This window comes from Tachypleus tridentatus, chromosome 11 (genome assembly GCF_004210375.1).
Source record: "Tachypleus tridentatus isolate NWPU-2018 chromosome 11, ASM421037v1, whole genome shotgun sequence".
Classification (NCBI taxonomy): domain Eukaryota; kingdom Metazoa; phylum Arthropoda; class Merostomata; order Xiphosura; family Limulidae; genus Tachypleus; species Tachypleus tridentatus.
Window position 1 is genome coordinate 96310191 of NC_134835.1, and position 18171 is coordinate 96328361.

The 18171-nt window shown below is 35.8% G+C and overlaps 1 protein-coding gene across 5 annotated transcripts in view; it reads right to left on the bottom strand.

The window, feature by feature from the left end:
- Window positions 1–868: 868 nt before the first annotated feature.
- The window catches only part of LOC143232847 (protein Tob1-like), a 42953-nt gene continuing 25650 nt past the window's right edge, over window positions 869–18171 (bottom strand). For 3 of the 5 annotated variants that reach the window (XM_076468801.1, XM_076468799.1, XM_076468797.1), the window contains one exon: window positions 869–3296. In XM_076468801.1, the coding sequence (XP_076324916.1) occupies window positions 1867–3129 (1263 nt within the window). In that variant the 5' untranslated portion in view covers window positions 3130–3296 and the 3' untranslated portion in view covers window positions 869–1866. Of the gene's footprint in view, window positions 3297–15883; window positions 17720–18171 lie in introns of those variants that run through there. The other 2 variants (XM_076468800.1, XM_076468798.1) reach the window with 2 other exon arrangements.

Below are 18171 nucleotides of genomic sequence, written 5' to 3' on the forward strand. Positions count from 1 at the left end.
GTTTCATGGATAATGGTCCTTATAATTTTATAAAATAAAGCACTTAAAAAGCTATACATTTTACAAGATTCCATTAACAACTTTCGCGATTATTCAAGTATTACACAGTAAAACTAATTTATGGAAAAAGTAGGTAGAGAGTATGAATAGGATAATTATCATTCCAACTATTAATAATTTATACTGAAATGAAGTATCAGTAACAAGTATCAATTTCTCTACGTGCGAGTTTCACATGAAAAGTTATGCGATTACTTGTTGTTCATAAAACAAAGTTGGAGCAATTCTTTAATTAAACCAGGTAACTGTCTCTTACAGTCTGTTTAAAAGCATGTGAATGTTACTAATCGGCCCAAAACTTACGAGAACGAGTGTCCTACTCAATCCAAAGTTTGTATTTAAGAATTTATTTGGCTTATTGACATATAGAAAATAATAATAATAAACACTGAACAACTGTATTCGTTAAGAAAAATGCTCAAACATTTATTACAAACTTAAAAATGTAACAAGATATGAAAACGAAAACCTATAGCAAGGGCATACTTATAGGAACGACCAAGCACAATGAAATACGAGTAGATGCGAGACGAGAAGGTGTACAATAATTATGATACATGTAACCTTAAGCACTCACTCAATCTATGTTTATGACAACGTACACGAGTAAAAAAAAAAAAGTACATATCTGTTACACCCACAAGAAAAATTCCAAACTGTGTATATTATAAAATATTCACACTAATAATGTGATAATAATAATAATATTAATCACAACAATTGTTCTTGTGAATCAAATTTGTTGTTGACGTTCGACATAGTTATAAAAAGGTAAGCTGGGTTTTTCAAGTAGAAAAGATAAACCACCTTTAATATCCCGAAACATCATTTATTAGAAATAATAATTAAATATAGTCTGCTCTCTTAACATATATACTATACAGATAGGGATGATTATTACATAATTCAAATTACTAGGTAAGAAAATATACCCGCTACTCAATTCGAGATCACCGGTGGCGAGAAAACTTTTGAACATCAATCTCAAACGTGTATTTAGTACACGAAATAAATTCCTTACAAACATACATAATATATTACGAGCCTAAGTATTCAGCTAAACAAAAAGGTATTCAAAATATTATATTATTAAGCATCTGGTTTTCATAATTTAGTTTCGATTCCACCCAAACATATGCGAACTTCGACCCCCACTGCAATCCGAAATATTTACTAGAATACGGCAACATCAGTAGATTAATACTAGAATAACGAGTGCCTTTTATTAATTAATTAGTAACTCGAGCAACAATTTATTAACTCTGTATGTATTACCACAGACCTGGTGAATTATATAAATATAATTTCTTAAAGTAAATTTCATAAATAAAGCTGGCAGAATTTTGTTAAACTACAACACTAATAAAAACGTCAGAAAAAAAATCAGACAATAATCCCATATTAGCACTTTCTGTTGTACTAGAAAACCTATATTCCTTAGGATAAAAAACAAACGATTCCAAATCTTTATTTTATGCAATTTATATTTCTTTCGCCTATAAGAATACAAAATGAAACCTATTGCTTTTTAAAGTTACAATTAAACAACAATCTTATCCTACGTTTATTTAAAAAATCTCAAGCCTTGTTAAAATCACGACTTTCTAAATTCATACCGGGGGAAAAATTTAATTTCGAACTCCAAATACAACCAATAACAAGATAATTACTAGCAGTTGTTTCTATTAGTACACACCGACTGAGATAACACTAAAAAAATTGAAAGTGTTTTCACAAAATGTCGTACATCTTTACTTCCGACAACCAAATGAAGACAGATATCCTTTATCCAGAGATGTGTAATTTTCATTTTGCCATCAACAAGTGTTGATACTGGTTGGTGTAGGATACCCCACCCACACTGAGTGTATCCATCCGGAATGTCGTAGAGTCTGCTGGTGGCAGGTTTATATTCAAATCTCCCAAGGAGTCGCCGTTACTTCCATAAGACTTTTCAAACAATGAAGAAAACCTGCTGTTCGCAGCTGTCATACTAGTCGGACTAGCTAAACACTGGTATGTCATCTTCGTGGTACCAGTAACAGGAGGGGTGGATACAGCTGAGCTGAGGTTAGAGGAAGAGATAAGGTCGCTCGTATAACTTTTCAAGGTAACATCAAACATTCCAGATGGAACAAACGTACTTGATGTGGAACACAAGAAGTGAGTCGTGTTTGTAGTAAACTGAGGTTGCTGGAGAGGGGCTATAAGGAAAAAATTGGGATCAAGTTGAGGCTGGGGATTAGGTGACAGAGATCTTGGCCGGCGGGAGACGCCGACACCACAGTTTCCTTCAGCAGCAAAGATGGCTGATGTCATGATTGTTGACTGGGGAAGAGAAGAAGAGGCTAGCTGTTGATGTCCTAGTTGCTGAACTTGTTGCATCATGAATCGCTGCTTTATAGAACTTCCCAACTCAGTCGGGGAGAGACGGTGAGACCTTTCACTAATATTTTTCAGCTTGGTTGATCCAAACTTTGTCTGAGCAAACGTAGCAGTAGTAAATGTAAAAGGAGTTACCGTCTTGGGTATGAAATCATTTACGGGGCTAGTGGATTTGTACGTAGGAGAAGGAGAACTACCGCACAAACTTTTGGCTTTAGCAGGTGCACAGTTTAAACAGATTCCTCCTAGCTGAGACGCCACACTGTTTATTAGTTTAAAAGACTGAGCTTCAGGGTTGTGCGAGATTTCACATTCGCCGCTTTCTTCAAAGACGTCAGATATACTGTAAAGTCCTTTGATGGGCTCCTTTTCCTCCAGACGGTACGACACCTCTCCAGGATCAATCCAGACACTAAGTTCCTTTGGTAAGTTTTCTTGAATGTCCTGTAAGTCCATTCCACACTCTATGGATGCTTTCTCGAACACAGGATCAAGAGGAAGTGTTGTCCTTAAACAGCGATAAGCTGACCCTTGCATAGGTTTTTCAGGGTACCAATGACCTTGGAATTTCTGAAGTAGAGCTTTTTCTAACTCTTCTCCAAACTGATTCACCCTCCTCCTCGGTAACTTGTTGTAAAGAAAGGAGATTAGGAAATTCAGCGCTACTTGAACCTCGACGTGCATACTCGGGTTGTTTCGGTCGTTATCAAAGCAAGAACTGAAGCTGCCAGAAGTAACAACACTGCTCCTAACGCTACAACACCTCGGCAATAAAGTCTGGTACAAAAGAACAGCTTCTCTCGGTTTCGAAGTTTCTGTTCGAATTAACGCGTGTCAATATCGTGGGAACTCTGTATGTAAAAACAAGAATAAAGTTTAGAGCCAGAACAAAGATTAAATACAAAAACTTGACATTTTTAAATTACACAAAACTAATAAATCAGGATGTTTTATAAACTGATAATACTTGTTTAAAGTATATGAACTCGACTATGTAGTCAGAAAAGACTGTTTGACAATTTACTTTTCCCTGTATCCTTTTCTTCTGTAGAACATAAAATATCTTGATTACAGTGATTAATATAAGAATCATAGTGTTGTATAAGAAAACAAAAGGAACAAAAGCTGTAACAATAGGTATATCATCTTTGATAAGAATTACAAGACTGTCAAACGAATTATCTTGGTTGTTTATAAGCAACGTTTAGAGTCATCGAAAACTGCCCGAAAACAATTAGCTAAGTGTCTCAATTATAAATTAACGAACAACAGTTACTTGTACAAGAAAAGAATTTATTAAACAAACTGGCCCTACACGCAGTTGACAAACTTGTTTCTTATCACCAGACAATGTTTGAATACTCAATGCTAAATCATTTAATAGTTAGTACTTTTCGGTATTTCTGCACAAAAACATACCAAACTGTTTAGAGAGAAAAGTCAACTTTTCTCACTTTTAACCATTCTTAAAATATAGCAAAGTATAAAATATTGCAGCCAGCTTAAAGGTTTCTTTTAACCGAAGTTGTCGTTACGGAATGTTCGTTTTCGGGTTCTAAACGTTTTTCAAACAAAATTTTAGAGTTTATAGAATAAAAGATCGTTTCAATCTAGGAAACAAAATAAGCATTATTTCAAGACAACTATTTAGAAGTTTTTGTGCTTAACAAGAGCACACGACTAATATAGAATACTTTTCTAAACTTTTATCATGTGTTATTCATAGTTCATAACCAAGACTAATTCCAAACCTGAACACAGCACTGATTTATATCTTCTTCAAAGTTAAATACATGTACAACATTTTGATACTTAATACGCTTCTTTCGATTACATAATTGTACATCACAAAACCTTATTGTTATAACGTAAAAAGTAAACAATTTAACAGTTTTACATTAAGTAGATGCTAATATTCGTTATTGTAAAATTTTAAATAAATTAGGATTCTATGACTATGCTATGGACCTTTATTAAAATCGCAAGTTTCCAAGGCACAGAGCTAAAGTTTTTAAAAACAGATTGACGTACGTGTAGCTTTTCTTAGCATCCTCTGAGCACGTGACGCCGAGACCGAATCGATGCCCTAATTATTTTTTCTAAAATATAATGGCCTCGTCTTGTTGTGGGAAACGTCTCTTCTCTATTGAAGGACCTTACAAGAAATGCTGCGTTATTGGAAATTCGCTTACCGCACAGTAACATTGCTATGCATATTTGCCTTATTTCTGAACATGAAACTGTTGTTCAAACTTTGCGACCTTGTAATTATCTGAGACTTTTTGAGGTACGACATTTAGATGCATTAATGTCATATTTGAACCGTAACTCTCCGAGCTAGCTTTAAATGTAAAGTAATATAATACTAATTAAGGTTGCGCTTTTTTACAGTTAACAATAGCACTTCCTGAGAGTCATGTTACCTTAAAAGAACTTTAAGGTATTTCTACGCTAAGAAACGGTGAAGCTAAGTACTGTACTTTTCATTGTTTCGTACAAAATTTACGTACATGTGCCAGCAATATTCACTTAATGACCATTGTGAGAAGCAACTCTTATAATATAGTATTTGGTTAAAGTTTCAAGTAGATTTCAGTTGTCATTAAAAGTATTGAGATTTTAGACAGAAATCCTGGCGATACATTTTTTTCATTTCTAACTGTAAATTTAATCCTTTAGGGGAAATCACAACACTCTAGAACTTTAGTCATTGACTACCTTTTGAGAGTGAATATATTTAATAGTCACTTTTTACAAGGGCGTCCTCTCTGAGATAAAACCCACTAGCAATTTGCAATTTAAACCCAAAAAGGGTCCAGTGTGTCGCTAAAGTGTATTGTTGATTCAGGCTAGGAATTTTCGAATTGGTTTCTTTTCCATTCACTTTTTGCACTACCAAATACGAAAATTTTAAAGGCTTAACTTTATCTTATCACTGCAATCTCTCTCTTCAGTAAAATATGCATCACTGATAAGGAAAAAACACACACAAAGTTGTTGCTCATTTACTTTAATAATTTACTCAAATATTATTATTATTATTGAAATTTTGACAACAAGGTTTTCTAATGTTCTCTGTTGTAAAGCTTCTAATCACATGGTGAGCACATACAAAGTTTGGCTTTACCCCATCATTCTATAAGACTCTTTTTCTGGTAACGATAAAAAGATCAAACTACACATTCCGCATAGCTTTTATTTCTACATGGAACATGTGCCAGTAGTCATCATCAGAATGTTACTTACAGGAACACGTTTACAAAATAGAATGAATATATTCAGATATACCATTGCGTCACTGAATTTTCTCCTTGTGAAATTGCGTACACGTTATTGTTTTCGTTTGGGAGTCGGTGACGTTCAAAAACTTCGCTAAATTCTCTCTGGCTTCTTAAAGAAAATCGTAAACGTGAAATCCGAGTCCATAATTTAAATCAAGTTAGATATTTTGTCTTTGTCATGCGAACTAATGCGAGTCATAAACAGTACCTGATGATCGTAAAACAACATGAAGTTAAGCAAAACCAACCATAAAAATCAGTGATTTAGTTTTTCGCACTAACTAAAATAATGTTTACTCACTGAATGAACGCGCACCTCCAGTCTAAGTAAAAATGAAAACGTTACAAACAGACACAAAATGAAATGAGTAATTGTTGATTGATATACATAAACGTAAAATGCCAAAATACTCATTTTTAAACTAAATTAACATCTTTTTAAATTATCAAAACAGTATTTTAAATAATTATTAAAGTGCTTTCTGATCCATCAGTATCTGCAGTTTACGTTCACGGAAGTCCACTTGTGGCCTTTTCATTTACGTGTTTGTGTCTGCCAAACTGTGTGTATTAAACAAATTAGGCAATAATAGTGAATTACGTAAATACTAATTAATTCTCCCTTACCTTTTTTAAAATAAAGTTAACATGGCAGCCTAACTAGATTTTTAATTACATCTTCTAAGACAAACCTCTTTGTCTTTGATATCCAAAAGGTCAAAAGGTGGAAAAACAATTAATTGCATGTTCAGAAGTAAGATTCACAGAATCAGCCGTAATTTACTCATATCACATACAATGACGTATCTATCTTTAATATGCAAAGACTTCGGAAGAACTAGCTGTACCCTTTCTGTTATACAAGAAGTTCATTTGTCTACAACCTGGTACCATAGCAAAATTCACAGATCTTTTTAATTTCCATCCGCATTAGAAACTTCTGTTATGTATACACTTACAACAGATTGCTGATATGCAGTTCCAAATAGAAGACATTGTTTTTGCTTCCTGTAAAAGTTGGTTGGTTAGTTTGGTGTTTTATGGCGCAAAGCAAGTAGGCTATCTGAGCCAAACATCCGTTAAAAATTTCAAATTAAAGCAAAATTATAAAAATTCATAAAAGGAAATTAAGGTAAAACAAAACAAAATTTAATTTTTGAATTAAGACATAAATAACATTATATCCAATTTTTACATCTAGTCTACAGCGATAAGAGAAAAACTACAGTAATACAAGATGAAACTTTGAAAAATGGACGGCAACTGCCTGTTGTGGAGACACCAGTGTAGAGGACGATTTCCGAAAATACTTCGCCTTATGTCTTCAAACAATCTATCAAAGAATACAGTAATACAAGTTGTAAAGGACTTTCTGTAGTATAAATGTAATTATCATAACTCGCCAGGGAGACTAACAGGTAAGTATAAACAGCAGCGTTTGTCACCTGAAGTTAGCCCTTCCAATTCTGGTTTCGACTTATTTGATGTTACAACCATTTTCTAATTTCAAATCCAACTAGATGTACTTTGATTCTTAAAAGGGAATCACATTAAAAAAGGTCTAATATATAGATAAAAAATTTCAATAGTATTTAAAAGATTAATGGCCTTTAAAAAACTAAAAACATTTCTAAGGTAGACAATGTCACCAACGACAATAACACTGTCTAACGTTACTGATAAACCTTGGGACAGAAGACGTTTAAAATGGTGCCGTCGTTATGACTCTTAACGACGGCAAGACAGTAAAATGTGGCTTATTGTGACCTAAGTGTTACACAGAAAACATATTGGTGCATCAGTCCCAGATAAAAAGAGAACGACGAATTACAAAACTGTGACCAATGCGTAGTCTAGTTAGAATAACTTCCTCCTTCTGATCCTTACGGAAGCAAGATGGTCAAAGTCCAATATAGGGTTTTATTTGGAAAAGCTTGTTTTCACGTTGCTCACTTCAAGTCCACTGCCAACTGGCACGGAGCCGAGCTTTCAATACAGGACCACACTCCATATAAGGAACAGGCACAGCAGTGATAGTGCCAGAGCAAACGGATATAGCTGCGGTGTCAGCGATCTCATTCCCGCAAATACCAACGTGGCCTGGTATCCAGAAAAACTGGATAGAAGTAGAAATTAAAGAGAAATGGGCCAGTTGGTTTTGAACATCAGCGAGAGCAGGGTGTGAACTAACATGAAATGATTCCAGGGCCAGTAGAGAACTAAGCCAGTCAGTATAAATAGTGCTGTTTGAGTACTGCTTAGCTTCTATGTGATTCAGGGCAAGAGAAATGGCGTACAGTTCAGCAGTGAACACAGAAGCTGTAGAGGGGATTCTGCGCGCAACCACCGAACCCCAACAAACCATGGTTTTGAAACATCTGTATAAATAGGAATGGAAGGATTATTTGCTGAAAAATGTTCAGCAAATAACAGACAGTATTTCCAATCGGGAGTGTCTGTTATTCTCAGATGACTTAAAGATAGGTCACATTTAGGGACTGTAATAGATCCCAGCCCAGGCAACTCTTTTGCCAGACCCTGAATCGTGCCGTTTGATTTGATCTGGATTTAAATGAATTATATTCATGTTCACATCTGCCCAACTTCTTCCTTTCGGGACAGGTCTCGGCCTTTCTTTCCACTGCTGCCTTTGCGTCCACCCAAAACAACATTTAGAGAGACATCCTCCACCCAAAAAAGTCAAGAATAATAACAATAATTAATTTATTAAATAAAATAATAATAATAATAAAAACTACCACTTAATCTTAATAACAATCCACGAAAGGGGACGAAGAGGAACCACAACGTTCCTGAACACCCCGGTTGGAGAGAGAACTCTTCTGATTTCTCTCGCTCTAAACTGAACCCCTGCCACGTTAGTTTAGTTTAGTTTAGGGACTGTAATAAACCATGGTGAGATGGGCTGACCAGTGGATACAACAATGTTATCCAAGGAGAGACCCAATTCATCCAATTACACATGGATACGAAAGGCGTAAAGGAGCAATGGCGGATCATCTGTTCTGGAAAAGTATGGCCCACCAAGCAAGGAAAATACAACCCCAGGTGGGATGCTTTGTTAAGGAACGAAGTTTCGAAGCATATAGTAAAAACAGTTGGAAACGACAGAGGTGCAAAGAAGATTCACGAGACCTATGTATAAGATCTGAACTGGGGAAGTGTGGAAAGCCTCGTTGCAGAGCCGAAGTCCTTGATAATGTACAGAATCCAGCATTTTAAGGCCGAGGTCCTAGCAGAGCCATAGACCAGCGATCCACAGTCGAGTTTCGATCGAATAAGATCACGATATATCTTTAGCATAGAACATTGATCCGCTCCCAAAGTGGTGGAAGAGAGGACACAGAGGATGTTCAGTGCTCTTGTACATTTGACCCGTAACTACTTGATGTGTGGTATAAAAGTCAGCTTATGATCAATTATAATCCCGAAGAACGTAGTCTGAGGGACCACAGGCAGCACAACTTCACTGATATGGAGTTCAGGATCAGGGTAAATACCTCGTTGGCGACAAAAGTACTTGCAAATGGTTTTAGAGAGAGAGAGAGAGAAGTTAAAGCCGTTTGCTGTGGTCCACATCAGTAAAGAATTGAGTGCCGTCTGTACCTGCTGCTCAATATACTTCATGTTCGACGACTGACATGAGATGTGAAAACCGTCGACACAGAGCCCGTTTGCAACAGTAAGAGGGTGTTGTTTAGTGATGGTATTAATTTTTATGCTGAAAAGTGTGACACTCAAAACACAGCCCTGAGGTACTCCAAGTTCCTGTAGAAAAGAACGGGAAAATGACGAATCCACAGGAACTTAGAATCGCCTGTCCATTAACATTTTTTAATAAAAATGGGCAAATGCCCACGTAACCCATATATATGGAGGTCTCGCAAAATGCCATACCTCCATGTTGTATCATAAGGCTTTTCTGATTGATGTTAAGTCGAATCGGGTGGTCCATGGTGGATCGCTCTCAGCGGAATCCACACTGGAAGGGCGAGAGGAGGTTGTTTGATTCAAGAAACCAAACAAGACGAATATTAACCACCCTTTCTAAGGTCTTACAGAGACAGCTCGTCAAAGCAATTAGATGGTAGTTTGAAGGAATCTTGGGATCCTTCCAAGGCTTAGAGAAAGACAGCACAATAGCCTGGCGCCAGGTATCATTTTCCTGCCAGATTTGGTTAAAAACAATCAGAAGAATTGCAAGAGAAGCAGGAGATAGATGGTGCAGCATTTCATAGTGTACTCATCAGGTCCAACCAATGTACTGCCAGACCGATGAAGGGCCAGTTTGAGTTCCACCAGTGTAAAGGAACTATTATAGTCATAGAGAAAATCAGCTCGAAAGGAAAGAGTCTTGATGGCTAAGAAAGGGGAGGAAGAATCAGAAGTGCTAGATACCCGGCAAAAGTTTTCACCTAGAGTATCGGTGATGCTCCGGGTATCAGCTACGTCCTGGCCATCAGAGAGTAGTATCGAGAGGGGGACAGAATTATATTGCCCACTGACCTTTGGAATCTTGTCCCGTATGACTTTGGAACTGGTGGTAGAAGATATGCTGGCTGTGAACTTAATCCAAGAGGCCTTTTGGCTTTTACGTCTTACCTACTGAGCATTGCAATGCGGTGCAAAAGTGTGGGATACCTACGAAAAATATCCCAGGCCTGTTTTTGATTATTCCGTGTAATCTGACAGGTAGGATTCCACCACGGACGAGGGATATCGCGGAAACGTGTCGAGGTTTTAAGAATACATTGAGCAACTGCCTGTATAATACAGTCAGTTACTGCTGCCACACAGTCGTCTATTGATGGCTTACAGACGATGACAGAATTAAGTTCTGCAAAAGCAGTGAAAGGGGGCCAATTTGCTTGATCCAGCTTCCGCCTGGGTATGCGGGTTGGGTGTAATCGACCACGACCAGTCTCTCTCAAAATTATATGAAAATGATCACTGCCTCGTGAATTATTGTCAACTCTCCATGAAAAGTAAGAGAATAGTGAAGGCGAGTAAATAGAGATCAACAGCAATCAAGGACAGACCAGATGCATGAAAATAGGTGTAAGAACAGGGAAAGTATAAGTATAGTTGTGATCAGGGAGCATACGCTCTTCAGAGAGACCCCTCCCCATCAATATCAGCACTTTCCCCAGGATTAAAAAGGGAGACGGCAAATGTTCAATGAAAGCATCAAGGTCTGATTGATCATCAGCGATGGTACGACCCAAGGATACACAGATGGCTATGGCCTCCAAGGGTGTGTTGAGTGGCAAAGACAGGGTGGGCACATGCTGATCAACCAACAGTGCCACCCCTCCATGCACTCATCCATCACACAGCTTGTCATTTCTGTACAAAGAAAACCGCCGAAAGCTGATCGTATCAGTAGCTTTAAGAAATGTTTCCTGTAAGGAAAGACATACAGGATGGTAGGAAGCAATCAGTGTTTTGATGTCATCCAGACTAGAACGTAAACCTCGACAGCTACATTGTATCAAGGTGGCCATTTTTCTTTATGTGTAGATGAATTGGGTAGATAGCCATTCTGTTTGCGACCACGTCTTTTTTCTTTGTCTTTATTCGAGAGAGGTCTATCGAGCACCATCGATCCTGCTCTGGGTCGATTGGGCAGGTTTTTGCCATTGGAAGAGGATTCCAGCGACTGAGAACGTGAACGTTTTGGATCTGAGAATAGGAGAAGAAGATGTACCCGAAGAAATGCCCGTACCTGGAACCAAAGGAAGTGGATCTTGGGATTTGCTGGAATGAATGTTAGGAACAGAGATGGGTGTTGACATTGATTCATTAACTTTTCAAAAGACTTTTCATTTGGTTTGATAACGATTCTTTTCGAGGCACAGAGAGATCCATCTGCATTCCCACTATAGTAATGGAATGAAGTGCAGCAGCATACGTCCGAGATGAAGTGGTGAACAGCAACTTTTCAGCATCAGGGTAAGTAATGTAATGAACTGTTTTCAAACGCTGCACCTCTTTTCTTTCAACCGTTTAGGGCGAGAACGAAAGTAGGACGGGTCAGAGTCATTGCAATTGACGCAAATAGAGTCCGTTTCACACTTATAGGCATCGTGATTCTTGCCATCACATCGAGCACATGTCACGAAACCACAACATGTGACCGAACTGCTGACATTGGAAAACATCTGAGAGGGGTTTAAATATATGACCGAACCTTGCAGTTAAGATAACCTGCCTTGATGGTAGCAGGTGTACATGGTGATGTAAATGTCAGAATGAGGACAGCGATAGGCATCATAATTCCATCTTTGTGAATGGAGATGCGTCTCACTGCAGGAACTCCTTGGATGAAAAAACAAGCGACTGACTCTGGGATTTCTCCAAATACCTTTCAACAATAACTCCTTGTCATGAATTCAAAGTAGCATGAGGTGCAACCAATCGCCTTTGAATGCAAGAGGAGTTCATTATGTTGAGATGTGGATATTTCCATCAATATGTCACTAGAGCGAAGCTTCTTTACTGACTTTGGAGAGCCAGCAAGTCCTTCTAGTCCATTCTGAATGAAAAAGGGAGACATCTACCCTAAAGGTTTGTCTGAAAGAAATTGTAGTATAAGAAAATGAGATACAGGTGTTAAAGATTGCTGGTCAGAATCTTCAAGATGTGGTCATTTACCTATGGACTGTTTTTCACTATTTTATTTAAGTTTTAATTTGGAGGATCCATAATAAAAAACGAATATTTCGGCACCCACTAACCCCACCTACCATGGATCCCTACGAGGGGACGCACTACAATGCCAAACAAGGACATTGCAGCAATGTCAGGGTTTCGTGAGCACTATACCCAAACACCAGCATCAGATATAATGTCCACAACACCTGTTGGGAACACCGGTACTTGGTTAACCCTAGCCCAAGTGGACCAGCCTATTGACCCAAGGGGAGCCACCCCAAGACTGCCCGTATACAGGAACTCAAGCCCAATGTGGTGAAATAGTGTTTTGGCCCCTCAACCACCAGGATCCTCTCCTCCCCTAATTTAATATTTTTATTAAAATAAATACTAACTTTCAATTAATCCGATAAAAAAAACTTATCTATTGCTCCAAGTTATACCTATTTTTGATCACAGAGAAACACAATTAAAATATTATTGCTAACAGGAAATTCGTGTTTTATGCATCAATACCCAGTAATCTTAGGAAAGATACTGTTGTAGCACACGTTTAACTTGTATTATTTTTCAAAAACATTCGTGTTATGAAGTCTTCGTTTCCGTTAAGCTGATATCTTAAGTATAACAGATTTTAGATTTCGTGAGAAGGAACTTTGTTTTCTTAAATAAGGGTTCTCATAATTGAATTTCTTCTTCTATAGTTCAAGACCTTCCATTCATTATCTAATGCCACCAACATCGCGTTTTAAAAAAAATCAAATGTGTCCTTTTTCTGTTTTGTATAAGCACAATTCATTTTCTTAGAACATCCATAATGGTAGAGCCTGCAATAATTGTTCCTTCTATACAGTATCATTTAATATTTGATAGAAAATTTTAAACATTTTGCCAGTTGTTTCTCGCTGTATTTAGTTAACTCATCCAAGAAGTAGACTTATTTCTGGTTACTCCACACTTTCTCAGACTCATTACTACCGATAGGCCAGAATAATTTTTTTCTTGGAATATTATGCTTAAGTATAAAAGTTTTTCTTCTGAAGAAAATACATAAAGCGAGTGGTAAAAAATTAACTTTTCTATCATTTGGGACTTACCATTCAGAATTTTGGCCTAGGGTGAATACTTTTCTGCAATGTGTTCACAATGTGGTTAAGCTTACAGAACCTGAGAATTTGCGCTGACTAACACGTTTGGAAACGGAAGCGATTTTTCCCATTTAAAAGTATGTTTCATACAAAACACAATTAAGTTTAAATGGTAAGCATGTGAGTACAAGTCAAAGTTTGACAATTGTAACTTCTGGAATCTCAATTTTCTACATTTGGACTCGGGACAACAAGAGCTAGTTTCGGTTTTTTATTCGTTTTCCGCTATTTCCTTTTTACTGTATCGTTGTTTTAAAATGTTGGGAATTTGTTCTTTTCTACCCGGCTTTCTTCCTTTCTTGGGGGGGGGGTCGTCAGCTTGTGGATTTAGGGGAGGTTAATCGAAATCATTAACAATTCTGTATACATGCTTTATTGTCCAACAAAATGACTTTTGTTACAGTTTTTAACGAACGTGTAAGTTAAAAACTGCTCAGTAAATCTCAACCAAAGTTTAGGTTCATTAAAAACACGTCATAATTAAACTACACAAAGATATTCTGAGCTTAATAAACTATGGTATTCAGCACACAACTCCCCCTAAGACACAGGTGTTCCGAACAGTTTTTCTTTACACGAGTTCATCTTTATATAGTTTAAAGTCTAAACTATATAAAACTTACGTTAACTATAATGGGTTTTATTCATAGTACTACTAGAAGAGCAAAGTATCAGTTGTTTTTTCTCAGTAGAAAAGTATACACGTATACAAACGAAAAGACCAGACTTATAAACATGGTGGTGTAGAAATGATCCTACAAGAAGAGGGCGGCTACATGTAACAAGATGGATAGTGCACTCCATGCAGTTACGCTCACTTTCAGTTCTGATGACTAAACAAAGAATTTTTTGGCGATACATTAAGTTGTGTAGTAAATAAAACTTTTTACAATTTAGTACGTTTTGAATAAATAACTGCTGCTCTAAAAGTATCACCTTATGACAACTAAAACCTTGGTTATGTAAACCTTAAAATCAGTATGCAGCAAGCAATGAGACCATTGCATATTGTCCTGGTTAAATGTTATCGAGTTTGCTTTAAATGGTTTCTTACCGAATCTTTTACAACTATTAAACAAATCAAGTGCAAACATTTAACGAAATCATGGAGAAAGCACATTAGAAACGGTGGTAGGAGAAAAAAAATTCTTAAAAACATGCAAATACTAACATTTTTAGTCAATCTATTGTGAATTCAGAATTATTAAATATCCTATAAGTTTTTGGGCACTACAAAAAATTGGGGCCTATAAAAGAGATCCGCTGTCCTACGTATTTTTTACACTGAGTGAAACCTTAAAACTAATATTAAGATCGAGAAGAATGACGATTACAGTAATCACTAAAGCAACCAACGATAAAGTCCATAAACCATGCAACATGACAAACGTATTAAAATCTCTTTCCAAACTACACTTTGATAGAAGTTTGAATATTATGCCTTGGGAAATTTAGTTATCTTACTTAAATTGTGAATTTAACAGGTTGTTACTGAATATTTATTGAAGGAATAAGACCCACTGTTAATTTGTAATTTGCTGTATTATATTGTTGAAATGGTTTATATGTTTGGGTGAATACTTTCGGATAACACGGTTCAAAAAAATGCAAATTCCAGTATACATGATGATAACGAAAACGTTTTATTTCGGCTACAATTTATACAACTGGTACAAGTTTAACTGTTTCATATAACTAATGACAGCCATAACTTCATAAATATTGTATAAACTGAAATTCCACTTAAGCTTAATATATCTTATACTTTATCGCAAATACAAATCTGAAATAAACAGCGAATTAATTGTCTGATAACAGCAACTGATAAACTGGTTAATTAATGTACTAATTAATTTGTTAACTGGCTGACACTCATTCACCAATTCTAGCCTAACTCCTCGGTCACTATAACTGGCTCAAGTTGTTCTAACGCTTTGAAAAAAAATCCAAACGTTAAAACACACACTCGGCCCCCCTCTGGCCAAACAATACAAACATCTGAACTAAAAACAATGTTTATAATAATATAATCAAGACAAAACAAATCTGACGGAATAAACTCGTTTATTGTACAACTTCATGAATAAGCATAAGGTACTCAAAATTATCTATTGTAAACATTAAGTGGCCTTAAAAAACAGACAAAATAAGAGATATATGTTTGTTATAAAGATTATAAATAAACTCCCATATTTAAAATTATTACATCTTAAAAACTATTTGAAGCAAGGGAGAATTTTTTGCCAGATACACACAAATACACCCAGTGTCACAAGTTTTATTCATAAAACTCTTAACGCACACTCCTTTTGCGACCTCTATACATATACATACCCACGATTTCTATTCATCCATGTCTGCATTCTCAACGTCCCCTTTCTTTTGGGTGTTGTTTTCACAGCATTTATCTTTGACGTACATACGTTTACAGTTTTTCCTGTACTTATTATATCTTTCATAATTTTGTTAGATACATTTGTCTGTTATATTAAACACAGAGACCACAATGATAGTGCCTTTCATGTTATTTCGCTGCTTTGTGGCTGAACACCAAAAACCAAACACTGACATGCCTATGAACTGTGCCAATGTAGGCAAATCACCTGGAACCGTAGATAAACAGGAAATATTGCAGTTCACAAACAGTACCGAAGCAACAATGACTATTTTCGTAGTGTTCATATAATGTTGCTTAGCGACTTAGAAGGGGAACAAATAGTTCAAGTATTCCGTTCTCCGATAATTGATGTTGAGATGCAAGTGAATCTATCAATTCAGTGTTCCTTTATCGCTGTGAGAAAATTCACAGCTATTTTTAAACTATGCACATGTACACAGTACTCAAGTAGTGGAGTAAGTAAAACTGAACGACTTGTGCACAAAACCAGACATAACCTTTGTAACAAAATTAACTTAAAACTTCTACACTCGTATTAAAGTTTCTTAAAGCAATCTACACCTTTTCTTTCCAGGTTAGGAAGCCGATACCTGTAGACATTTCGTAAACGTTCACTACACGAGTCTTAATGTGTGTATCTAACTGGATAAATTATAAAAATAAAAAACAATAGGGACTTTCCTACTGATCCATGAAACAGACAAATTAACTGTTGTAAAGAACAAAAAAACACGTAACAAACAAGCATTGACCATTAGTTCACATTCAGCTACATAACGTGCAATGATACCGTTGAGGTAATAAACTTACATTTCTCTTACGTCATCAACCGGCTGTGCACACATCTACAGTATTTGTTTCTCAACCCGGTTATTTCACTCCTATATTAACATTACACTTTAGCATATCCATACACCTTAGATAAATTCCTAGGACAACTATTATTATGAACGTTCTTTTACATACATCACCCTTTTATGTATCATAGATAATTTCCATATTTAGAGCTGGACAAAAAGTAAAGGTTTTATTAACGTAACTAAGCGTAAGCACGTTGGACAGAACGAAAGTGTTTAAACAGAAACCCATGTAAATACTACACCTTGAATTTTGAAAAATAAACTGAATAGCTTAGGACTCAGACTTCAGAAACGTTAGTACTTAAGAGAATCCAACTACATAAAGTGAATTTTGATTTGTACTTAATCCTACTTGCCCGATAACAATTTTTTGATGTTTTTATTCTTCTGGCACGTGGTGGTTTTCTATCTTCACGTCAGAACACGATATTTAAGTCATTTCATAAACGTTTAAAATGCTATAAAACGTTACTAATTGTTGTTGTATCTGAGCACGCAAACGTACCATAAAAATGATAAACGCGAATGCTACCAAAGGCGATTAAATGAAATGTAATTGTACGCTCAAATCTTAAGGTATTTTAATATCCTCTTTAGAAGTACTACAGAGTTTATTACAACAGTTTTATAAACCACTAAGAGTTGTGTTCTAGCTGCATTATAAAAATATAGTATTACTATGGGGTGATCTTTCATTGTACCATACTTAAATGTGTCATGTATTAGTGTGCTTAGTAGCATTAACATGAAATATTTTTCAGTCTTTATCTTTAAAGTATTTTATATGAACATATCTATGGGATATGATAAAACCAGAAATAATGGTACATGAAATATCTTGATGGAAACATTTCTCATTAACATCTTTCATTATCTCACTAAAACTAATTTACCTACGTAATCGAAGTACTAAAAGTAATTTTCTATAATAATAGGATTTTGACAAAAACTTCTTGTATATTTTAAACTAAAGTATTTCAACAATGATGTCTTTCTCGTTTAATACTTACTGCTTTATTCAATTATATATTCATTCGTATTCAGAAATAGTTTAGATATGTAGGAAGTACGATTATCGATATATTCATCTGACAGCAATGAAAAACAACACTACAAATTAAATTAGCGTATACCAAACATGTTGGGTTTCTTCACTTAAATTTGATTGAAAAATTTAAAGTACACAAAGATATAACAAATTTTACAAAAACAAAACATTTTAAATAAAAGCAACTTAATGTACCATAATAGAGGGAAATTAACTATGTTCCATATGGACTTTAACACGTAGTAGATTCTCTTCAGCTTCAACAGGCTTTTTACGAAGGTGTTTAACATTTTCACAATTAATTAAAATAAACATT